At 47.9% G+C, this 12,127-nt stretch overlaps 2 protein-coding genes across 2 annotated transcripts in view; one reads left to right on the forward strand and one right to left on the reverse strand.

Moving 5' to 3' along the window:
* Positions 1 to 4,447, reverse strand: part of LOC135828341 (nuclear cap-binding protein subunit 3-like) — a 12,484-nt gene extending 8,037 nt beyond the window's left edge. Inside the window, exon 1 of the mRNA XM_065340786.1 lies at positions 4,200 to 4,447. Coding sequence (XP_065196858.1) covers positions 4,200 to 4,322 — 123 coding nt within the window. The 5' untranslated portion in view covers positions 4,323 to 4,447. The remainder of the gene's footprint in view (positions 1 to 4,199) is intronic.
* Positions 1 to 12,127, forward strand: part of LOC135828343 (uncharacterized) — a 42,605-nt gene that overhangs the window by 180 nt on the left and 30,298 nt on the right. The window lies entirely within an intron of this gene.

Consider the following 12,127-nt stretch of genomic DNA (forward strand, 5'->3'; position numbering starts at 1 on the left):
GACGCGCAGAAAAACTAAATCTGCAGCCTCTTTTGCCGTCGGACAGGATACGTATTATAGGAGACTGTAAAGTTATGTAATGTCCAAATTTCCACGTGAGCAGCAGGTCACTCGCGTTGATTTTTCGACGTGCGAGCCAAATAACGCGAGCTGAACTTTCGCGTCGCAGACATCCAGTCGACGCGCAGAAAAACTAAATCTGCAGACTCTTTTGCCGTCGGACAGGATACGTATTTTAGGAGACTGCTAAGTTATGTAATGTGCTCCACAGGCAACCATGCATTCGGCGTCGTCATTGTCTCAACAGGTCAATGTACATGTATTACTACAAAAAGGCCAGAAAATCCGATTACTGTATTAAAATCAACTAATTTTCGCTGGCGATTTAATTTCGCTGATTTCGCCGCTTGGTGCCAACCGGCCAAAGTAAATCGCAGGCCAAAGTTTGTCATATAGGCAAATGATGCATGATTGAGCAATGGATGCATGTGAGAGCAAAAATACCGATCGATTTCAAAGTTGACGTGAAATTGCGCGTCACGTCGGAAATAACGTGCATCTTAACCTCTCTAGTAATAGAGAGGTTTCTATTTCTCATCGGCCAAAATTTGTTGATTTACAGTATAAGGAGATAAAAAGAAAAGAAGGAGCAAACCAAAAGTAGATGATTATTAGAGAAATAACAATCCGCAATAAATTCTGCAAATACTTTTGCCTCAGTTCTTATAACATGTACGATGAGCTAGGCAAAAAAGCATAAAAGCATAGCGTAGGGCCCTGAGCTTCCAAGCTCTCTCGTTTTCTTGCGCATGCTTATGTATGAAGTGACGTAATAGTTAGGAGTCAGGCCGCTACAGGTCTGCCTCCACCTCTCCGCTCGTCACCTGACGACTCTCCTGCTGCACCAGCCATTCTGGTGTGTAGTGGGCCACGTCGTATGTTTGTGCGTATGCCACGTGACTAGCCTCGCCAGGTGCGCTACCCCGCAGAGCGGTGGCCAGCTGCGTTCATTTAAAAAAATCCTGAACTGCACAGTCCAGCAGAGAACGTAAGGAGAAGACAGAACCCAGGGGAAGACATGACAGTACGGTGGGAAGTCGGAGCAGGGTGCTGATGAATGGGGACTACCTCCCCAGGGGCAGGTTTCGGCTTCAGCGGTGGCAGGACCAAGCATCAGATACCAAAGAGTAACCTCTTTAGCGCGCGCGTCGTACTACGGCAACTTTAGCTTGGATTCGAACTGGATTGAGCGATGGAAGAAACGACATGGTGTGTCCTGCATGCAGATCGTGGGAGAGAGAGAGCGCGTCTGCAGACCACGGCAGTGCGAAAACATGGCTGGACACACAGCTCCACCGCATCCGGCAAGATGACAAGGACATCTTTAATGCAGATGAGACTCGGCCGTTTTGGAAAATGAGTCCAGAGAAGACGCTGGCATTCAAAGGAGAGACATGTAAAGGAGGGAAGCACTCCAAGGACCATGTTACAGTGTTGGTAGCAGCAAGGGCGGACGGTGAAAAGCTGCCCCTGTACGTTATTGAGAAGAGTAAGCGGCCACATTGCTCCCGTGGAGTGCTTAACATCCCAGTTGAGTATGAAGCTAACAAAAAGGTGTGGATGACCGGACAGTTGTTTGAGCAGTGGTGTAAAAGACGCAACAACAGGATGGTCCGCGAGGGAAGGAGGATGATAGCCTTAATCCTGGACAACTTTGCTGGTCATCCACACCTGTATCTGTCGAACGTAAGCATCTCCTTCCTGCCTCCAAACACCACTTCCATGACCCTGCCGATGGATGCAGGTATCATCAAAAACCTGAAGCACCATTACTGGCGGCTGCTTGTGAAGCGAAGAATCAGTTGCATCGACAGTGACCAGGAATGCACGATCGCCCTCCTGGGTGCCGTGCAATGGCTGAAGACCTCTTGGCAGCAGGTCACATCCGACACTGTCAAGAACTGTTATAGACACGTGGGATTTCAGCCCGAAACTGCAGCAGCAACACCAAACGAAGACCTTCCGCCGGATAAGACCGAACAAGAAGATACGTCACTTTGGTCTGCTGTTTGTGACGCTGGGCTGGCAGAGGAAGGCATGTCCTTCGATGAGTTTGCCAGCATAGATGAAAGTGTCACAATAGGAGCGACTGGTGACCTCACTGATATCGAGTTGCTTGCAGATGTCCTTGATACTGTAGTATCCCTGCCTGGCTAATACGGAACTAATACGGAACTTTACCTGATGTATATTTAGTGTATCTCCGTATGTAAGCGTACGGCGTCTGTTGCATAAAAGCTGCTGCGCATTTCTGTTTCATTAGATTTTATAGCAACGACAAAGCCGAGAAGAAGAAGTATTCAACCTCCAGGTGTGCACCGGAGAGAAAGTTCTATTTATTTGCCGCTTCTTCTTTTACTTATAATATATCCCAGGTGTGTACCTGAGAGAAGAAGAATAAAAGCTAACTCGTGTTGATTACACCGCGCCTCCACTCGGCTACCTATTACAATACCACGGACTCTGCAGAGATCACCATCAGCGACAGTGAAGAGGAGGATGAAGATACATGTTCCATACCCAAATACAATGACGTCATTGTGCCACTCGATACAACGTTGAAGTATCTGCGCTCCATCCCTGAATCTGGCGATCATGTTGATGCTGTTGAGAAAGCCAAGCAGCATTGCATTGATAACCGTATCGAGAAACTATTGAAACCGCAAATTTCCAGCTTTTTTTTAGAAAGACACGAGTTCAATTTGCGTGGATATGAAAATAAAGTACACAATGATTTCGAGCATGAGACGAGCTTTGTTTTGATGCATATCATACTATACCATAGGTGTATGGGTTTCCATACATTCAAATGAGACTTTGGATATAAGGACACTTTTCTGATGCCCCGCCGAATTTCGTTACTCGCAAAGTTGACTGTAGTACAACGTGTCCCACGACGTGTCACACGCCGTGTCACATGACGTGTCACATGACGTGTCACACGCCCGTCGTACCAGCATGACACAGTACAGTGAACCTGCATCTCATAGTCGTGGGGTCCGTATCGAGTCCCCGGTGGCTCGTTCAAACTGCCGTAACTCACCCAAGTCTTGGTCGATTCTCACGAGCGAAACATGTATCTGCAAGAGAAAACTCTCAGCTTGCGATAGAAACAATCGTCAAAGCGATACGATTACCAGTTGCTGAGATAATGTTACTCGACACGGCAAATTCAAGTAGATTTTTGCGCAGTCCGCAGAACGCGTATTTTCCATTTTGGATCATTTTTGTGTTACCTGCTGCCATGGAAACCAGATTCGAATGATGGTAGTCGACCTCGGGAGTGCTCACAAAAAAAATTGAGCTCGATACGAGCAAGGAGGCCAAAATGGCAGCTGAGGATTTGAGCTCTTTTAGCCTTGGTCGTGCTCAAGTCTGTCAAGCGTGTTGATGAAGTTTGCCAGACTGCAGCACGGGCGTTGGGTTTCTCTGCGACCTGGGTTTGAAACCATTTTGTTCCTCGTCTCAAGACCTTTCCATGAAGCTGAAGATCGTGGAATTCGCCCCAGGGAAGGCAAAGTTATCGATCCTTCAACAGCTAGCAGGTTCATAGGAAAATGGGGCTTTTACAGGTGTCGCCGTGGCATGTATTCAAGTAGCGTCGCGGACAGAAAAAAGTCATAGAAAAAAGTCAGCATGTGTGATGTAGACAGTAGAGGAAGTCAAAACCTGCGTTATTTGGCAAGCTTGTGTTGCACAGAAAATTGTGTTCTGCATGATGGTAGCTTATCTACACCAGTCCAACTGTTTCGTGGACGTCTCAGCGTCGTCCAAGCTCACCGATATCTTCTACACTTCTGCACCTGGTCATGGTAAAGGTCAGTGTTATCGATTGCGACACTCCACAATGCTCTGGCCTCCACGGATCCGGCACACATTTCGTAATGCTGCGTCATCTCTTTCATTTTCCATCAGCTTGACTTTAATACTTCAAAAATAAGCTACAAAATTCCTGCTGTGAGAGCAAGATAATTATGACATCAGTTTTCGAAACAAGAATCCCTATAGACTGCACCAGGGCAAAGTCGCCTGCACTTCGTGTGCTACACCAAGACGGAGCTCAATAATCCTCCGCCGCTACACGTATGCACAGCAGTGGGCATGAACACACAGCAGGCAGCATTGACATCTCCTCATACCTTCTCAGTGACATCGAAGCCCACGACGAAAGGATTGCTGCCTCCCTGGAATCGCTGCGCCATCAGCGGCATGTCCTTCGAACGACGCTCACTCGAGGTGGCTGGAGCTACAATAGGCTCCATGCTCGCGGCAGGCAGGAGCTGCGACACAAACAAAGCTCTCACTGATCAACTACAGTTGATTTCTTATTTCCACAGTCAACACCATTATCATGAACAAGATGTAAAGATCAAAGTCATGCATTCAAAAAAAAAACGAACAGAAAAAGAGAGAAGAGCTTTTATAGAGAACTGTACACGTCACGTCACCGGAACGAGAGACATGCTGCGACGGCCGGTTGGCGCACGACCGTAGACGGTACAGCGCCAGGGGGCAACGCATGTACGGGCGTTCGCGCCCGCCCGGCGCCCAACTAAAATCGTACTGTACACCCCGGCCCCCCAAGGCCCTCCCCCCCCCCCCCCCGCACTTGTATGCGCCAGCGCTGCAGCAGCGCAGCTAGCTCGGTACCCAGCATGCAGGCAACCAGTCGTAGCACGCGCTCAGACTCTGCTACGATCACGTACACACCTACGGAAATCCCCTCTAATCCGTACAAGTCATGTAGTACCGTACTGACGAATATCGCGGGCCATGCATGGGGGCATTGGGGGCAGCGCGCGCTACCCACATGTCCGAATCGCGGATACGGTGCTAGTCTAGTAATTAGTATACGGTAACACATACGGGCACCGTATCGTCAGTTCGGAGAAGGACATGTTGGGGCTTCGACAGGATCGACACACAGTGGTACATGTACACGTACATGGTAATTGTCATGTGGAATGTGCAGGTCACTTCACGTAACACCAAGCATTAAATTCATGGACTCTTGTTGGTAACACTGTTCCACATGCCATGTTGGCGAAGGCATTCCAGTTTACTTTAGTCTTCAGCTGCTTCACAACCAGCGCGTTTGACCGTGCACCTGGCAGATCAAGAAACTTTCAGTCAAGAAAGGCTCGTAAAATTAATTTCCAACGCATCAGTCAATGTCCGGCTTGGGAGCAGCTCTAGTCTAGACCTACAGTGCTGGCAACTGAAATCCGACCCCTGAGCGGTGGGTTCTAGCGGTCTCTATTTCGTAGCGTTACAATCCCGTGTTGGGTCTTTGCGAGGTGTGGCACCGCTCAGGGCTAGGGGTCGGATTTCAGTTGCCAGCACTGTAGTTATTACTGATATACCGGACTCTATATCCTGCCTCCATGCTACAGCACCACTTGGTCAATCCAATGATGAATCATTCTATCGTTGTTGGCCACATGTGCCAGACTTCAAGCCACCCGACGTTCCATCAAGTGGAAGAAGCACACCAACGTTTTTAGATGTCACCACCACGCCTTTTGCTGCGGCAACGCAAATCCGGAACCTCAACTTAAGCCCCGAAAGGCTGCGGGAGCGGACGGTGTTTCTCACGAACTCCTGAAACCATTGTGTTTCAGTATTGCATGGCCTCTCAGCCTCATCTTTATCTTCACGTTTGCAACTGGTGATTTCCCTGCTATTTGGAAACTCGCCATTGTAACTCCGGTCTTTAAGAACAAGGGAAGTAAGCTTGATGCATCGAACTACCGCCCGATTTCGTTATTGTCAACAATCTCCAAGCTGTGTGAACGTATTATGTACAAAGACTTATACACTTACCTGTCTCCTGTTCTACATTCGTCCCAGTCTGGCTTCCGAAAAGGCGACTCTACGTCTTGGCAGCTTCAGACTTGTTCAATCGATGTGTTCTGTTCGTGAGAACGGCCATTACAGCAGGCTACGTTTCTTTGACCTACATTGTAAGCAAGGCTTTCGACAAAATATGGACACGCGGGCTTCTACATAAGCTGTCGAGCCATGATTTGGGTCGGGTCCTGTGGAGAATGTGGCGTGGCTCGGTACTTATCTGACATGCAGGCAGCAAAGGGTGCGTGTCGGCTGTGCTCCGTCTGCCCGGCAAAGAGCATGTACGGTCTGGAGTATTTGTATTTGTATTTGCTTTTATTTTACATCGCAAGTCAAAATGGCAATCATACCCAATGTCATGATGACGATGGAAAGGGAGAAAGTATTTTAATTTAAGAACAAGATTAGATAACCCGGATAAGCGGAGAGAAGAACAAACAGTGAGCCTAGGAATCTCTCAGGGTAAGGATCATGTTAACATTGGCCATGAAAGTGAACTTTCAATGGACGTGTGAATTGAGATGTGGTAGGGCAGGAAACTAGAGAGGAATACTAGGCTGTGAGATCCCAAAGTACATGTATTTTGTATTTGTTTTATGTAATCATCATTGCAAATCAAACGGACAATCATGCCCAGACGGACGAAAGATAGGATAACCTGGAAAGGTGGAGTATAGAAAACAGTGAGCCTAGAGATCTCTCGGGATAGCGAACATCCTAGCATTAGCCATGAAAGTAAACTTTCAATAATACTGGTCTGTGATATCCCGAAGTACTGCGGATGTTGGGAAGGGGCAGATTGCAGGCATCCTGACCTCTCGGGTGGCACGGGGCAGCGAACTGTTTTCCACGCGTGATTTGAGCAGCAAACTGGCATTGCCATGAAGAATATGGTGTATAAGAAGCCGCAACTTGCAATCCGCCTGCTCAACAGCCAGACAGATGCCGAGTTGGGCATGCAGCTGCATAGCGTGGGCACATGAGGGCTGGGTTGTGATACAGCGTATGCAGCGCTTATCCAGTCTGATGAGGATCTGTTTGAGGTTTGCTGAAAGGCAGGCGAAGTAGGCGTTGGAGGCGTAGAGGAGGTCAGGTAGGATAATAGCTGTGTAGTAAAGGAGGGACTACGCACAAGTGATGTCTGCTCTGATATGGCGCAAGACTCGGAGTTTATAGGACACCTTCTTTACTACAGCAGCCACTTGACCTGCCCAGCTCAAGCGCTCGTCCAGATAAAAACCGAGGTATTTGGCTGTGCTGGTTTGAGCCAGAGGAGTGCCACGACATGTGAAATCTTCTGTTTTTTTCTGTTCTCTTTCTGTTGTACCCGATCTCCCTCTGATGTACCGCTGACTAGTCGACTCTACGCTGAAGATCTAAGTATTTTAATTCTCATTCTCATTATAATTTTCATATTCGCTTTCATGTTATTGGGTTCTATGCCCGTTTGAATTTGCGAATCAAAAAACATACATACAAACAAACAAACAAACATGTAACTGCAAGCTCTAGTATGTTTCGCCTTCCAGCGGAGATGCCCAGAACCTGGGTCTTCTGCGCGTTGAGGATTAACCCCTTGTCTGCTAGAAATGTTGTAACTCCGGGCACTGCGATTGAGAGGACACGGTTGATCAGATGGTAGCTATTTCAGAACTGCCGATAAAGATCATGATCATGGTGATATCGTCAGCAAACATCAGAACCAGCGCTGCATGATGACGCAAACTGCACAGCACTACGCTCCTTCTATAGGGAGAAAAGTACAGCCCCCAACACACTGCCCTATGGAACACCACACGTGCAGCTAGTCGTATCAGAGACTTCCCCGTCGGCTAAGCCTACTCTCTGGTGTCTGCCACTGAGCTATGAGGTAGTCCACGAACCAGTCGAGGGCAACTGAGCTTAGGCGAACATCGTGGAGCTCCTTCACCATCGCTTGGTGGTTATAACTTCGTCGAAGGCCTTACTCATTTCCACTAAGACAAGGCCACAATGCTGGCTGTGGTCTGTGGCCGTGAGAAGGCTGTCGACGGCAATGGTTGTTGTTGTTGTTGTATACTTTATTTATACAACAACAACAACCATGGTGATGGCGTCCTCCGTCGAGTGGTGAGGACGGAAGGCGAACTGGTTGGCGGGATAAACTGGCAGAGCCGCTTGAGGACGATCCTCTCCATGATTTTGACACTACTGGGAGCAGCGAGATCGGCCTATAGTTCTTTGGGACAGATGGGCCACCGGATTTGAAAAGAGGACGTACATTTGCTAGAGCTGGGGACTCGCCCCTCAGCCATTGAGGCATTGATGGGAATGGTTAGGGAAGGAGCTAGAGCACGGGCGCAGTGTTTCAGTATGCTGCACGGAACTTCGTCACTGCGGGTTGCTTTTCAGTCGTCAATAGCCTGCAGAAGTTCAAACACCTCGCAGGTGACGGGCTCGAAACGAGTGAGTGGCCGTTCCGTGTATGGACCAGCGGGTGGCACAAGGCGAGATGGCCGAGTGAGATCTGTCACGACATCTCCGAATTGCTGACTCAAGCTGCCAATAGGTGGCAACAACGGTGCGTCCTTCTTCTTCCGACCACAAAGGTCGTTAATCACTTGCCAAGTCTTTTGCGGATTCGACCTGCTGGAGCTCAGCAGTTGGTGGTAATGGTTGGCCTTCAGCTCTCTCTCTCTCTCTCTCTCTCTCTCTCTCTCTCTCTCTCTCTCTCTCTCTCTCTCTCTCTCTCTCTCTCTCTCTCTCTCTCTCTCTCTCTCTCTCTCTCTCTCTCTCTCTCTCTCTCTCTCTCTCCTCTCTCTCTCTCTCTCTCTCTCTCTCTCTCTCTCTCTCTCTCTCTCTCTCTCTCTCTCTCTCTCTCTCTCTCTCTCTCTCTCTCTCTCTCTCTCTCTCTCTCTCTCTCTCTCTCTCTCTCTCTCTCTCTCTTTCTATCTCTCTTTCTCTCTCTCTCTCTCTCTCTCTCTCTCTCTCTCTCTCTCTCTCTCTCTCTCTCTCTCTCTCTCTCTCTCTCTCTCTCTCTCTCTCTCTCTCTCTCTCTCTCTCTCTCTCTCTCTCTCTCTCTCTCTCCAGTTTGTGCTGAGGACAGATTCAGTGTCAGTAACTCGCGGAAGGACAGGCGGTATGCGGATCTGGCCGATCAATGCCGAGCAAACGGGTGGCAGGTCGTTTCTTTTTCGGTTGAGGTAGGTGTGCGTGGTTTCATCCCGGACTCTCTTCGGAGGGCTCTGAAAGCGCTTGGATTTTCTAATCGAAGAATAAAATTTATTTGTAATTTGTGCAGTAAGACGTCTCTGCGAAGCAGCTACATCATCTGGTTGCGGCGTCAACAAAAACACTGGTCGGAAGATCCACTTTTCTGAGGTACTGTATGTGGGGCTCCGTTTATTGAGGTGCGTTGAAATTTATTCTCTTTATCTTATTATTTCTTTTCTATAATTTCCCCATATGAGTTCCTATCAGTTGCTGTGAACACCTTGAGTGGAGAGCGCTTGCTCGAGCGTTGAACCGGGTTCTTAATCCACCATACCCAGTTCGCAAGGCTGGGCGGGTTGTGAGCAGGCTTTCATTTCATCTTTTCTTATTATTTCTTATTATTTCTGCTTTTCATCTCATTACAAATATTCTGCGCTTTTTCTCCATCTGCGCATAAAATCTAGACTGACAACCTGCTTGTTAAATCATGCACCTGCTTTCAGGCGTAAAAACCCTGTTGTAGAGGTCTCAGTCCTCATTTGTTAGACTTACCTGTCTTTATAAATGTAACTTACTCTCTCTCTCTCTCTCTCTCTCTCTCTCTCTCTCTCTCTCTCTCTCTCTCTCTCTCTCTCTCTCTCTCTCTCTCTCTCTCTCTCTCTCTCTCTCTCTCTCTCTCTCTCTCTCTCTCTCTCTCTCTCTCTCTCTCTCTCTCTCTCTCTCTCGCGCTCTTCGTGCTCGAACGGGCTAGTGAACACTCCGGGTAGAGTTGTTGATCTATAAATGGTCTCATTCGCCACCGGCAATGTGCTCGATCCCGAGAGCGGATAGCGGAGTAATAAGCGGGAGTCTTCCATGGTGTCGGTATTTTGTGACTAGTCTTCACATGGCACTTTCGCACAGGTGCAAACCGGTCAAGAGTGAGGAGGAGCCGTTGGAACCACTGCTCCCATAATTATGATGTCAAGGGTCACTGCTGTGGAGAAGTCCTCAAGTCCGGAGCTGGCGAGAGCTTGGGACATTTCGTGCATGTTAGACTTCCTCAAGTCGAGGCCGATGCGTATAGTGGGACAGTCTGCTGCGGCCATTGCTGCGAGAGGAACAGTCGTTAGAACCGGGAAGTGATCACTGATACCCATGGAAATAACAGTGCATGACGTAATGTTAATGACGTAATGATGCCGTCTTCTGCCAGAACCAGAGTTCCTCAGGGATAAATCCTGGGACCTCTTCTCCTTCTCCTATAATTATGTTAACGATCTGGCTGAAACGGAACACACGTCACTGTACAGTATGCCGATGATACAGCACTATTAAGTGACAGCACCCACTCTCCCCGAGGCTAGTGCCATGTTACAGTCCAATAGATGCCGTTATTCATTAGATGCATTAGGCAGGCATAGTGGGCTAGTCTTAGACCATGAATAAACAGAGGGTACCGGGTTCAAGTCCTGCTTGGAAGCGGAAAGATTTTTCCCAGCCGTGCTGCGACCCACAGTTAATTGCGAACTCGTGGCCTGGCACGAGGGAAACACGGATGCAGTGAATGGGATTTTCGGTCTTTGACCGCTTTGTGGTGGGTCTGATCTACTCACCTCTCACCACTTAGAAGCTGCATCTGCGCCTTCATCCACGTAAAGAGGGTGATGGCATTTCTGCGCATGCGGGAAACTCGGACTTTTGCCGAGTCTAACGCGAACCGTAATGTTTTTACAAGTAAATTAATTCATTGGATGGAAAAATGGAAATTGCAGCCCTACTCTTCGAAAACTGATGTAATGTGTATCTCCCCCCCCCCCCCCCCGATATTCCTGTGACCCATCTTCACTAGAAACCAGTCCCTTCGCCTTTGAAGGTACCACCACCCGGCTCTGTATCGTTGAACAACACAAGCATCTTGGCGTCATTATTGACCAACACTTAACCTGGAAATCCCAGATCGAAAATTTAGACAGCCGTGCTAGCTCAGTAATGGGATTTCTCTCCTCACACATCACCCACCTCCACGCCGACTGTCGCCATGTTATTAAATAAGAAAATTTTGGGTAGATCGATCGATGGCATGTGGATGGGCGTCTTCTGCACCATTTTTCCCTCCTTTTGAAGACACCGTATTTTTTCGCTTTTCCGGGATAATTCGATTGAAATCCGTACTGCGGACAAAACAGCGTTTTTACGTAAAAAATACGGACAAATACGGGCAGTTGGTAACACTGTTATTTACACATCTTATATTCTGCCTATTTTTGATTATTACAGTATAATTTGGGCTGGCATTTCTAATAATAATAATAATATCTTTATTAGGATGACCCAGAGGCTTGTCGCCTATCAAGGGGTTCACCGCTTTGAAGGATGTACATGTACATGTACATGTATGAGCTAAAGTGAAAGTAGTGAAAATTTGAGCAGCGTGAATGCGTTGAGGAGCACACAGGGGGGTTATGTACATGGCGTCTAAAACACTGATTGCTCGACTCGAAGTTATGCATAGGCGTCCTTTGAAAATATTATTTCGGCTTCCTCGCCTGACTCCAAGCACAGATTTATACCGCCTTGCTTCTTCTGTTCCGCTCTCGGCTTTTTGTCATACCAGATAATTCATTAAATTGAGCTTGACATTGCTCCTCCTCATGCTCTCTCCTGCCTAGGCTGGTTTGTTCAATCTCAAAACATGCCCACCAGAAACTCTCTCCGCTTCCCTATGGCGCGGTGTGCCTCTATGCAAACATCTCCTCTCTTCCTTACCGCCACTGGTCTCTCCTCCTACAAAATCTAAAAATCCTGCCAATGTTACAATGCATTTATACAGCTACCGAAGAATGCAACATACTACAGTAGATATCCAGCCCTGCCCTAGGTCCCCTGCGCTTCTCTTACTTTTCAGTTGTTGTTGCCCTTTCATTCTTTTTCTTTCTCCCCTCTATTAACGCCATGGCTGGCTGTCGCCCACATTACCTTTTCATTGGCTAGTGCCACGTGATTGTGAATAAAAAATAAAATAAAAAAGTAGTTAGGTGGACCC

This window comes from Sycon ciliatum, chromosome 12 (genome assembly GCF_964019385.1).
Source record: "Sycon ciliatum chromosome 12, ocSycCili1.1, whole genome shotgun sequence".
In the NCBI taxonomy this organism is placed as follows: Eukaryota; Metazoa; Porifera; class Calcarea; order Leucosolenida; family Sycettidae; genus Sycon; species Sycon ciliatum.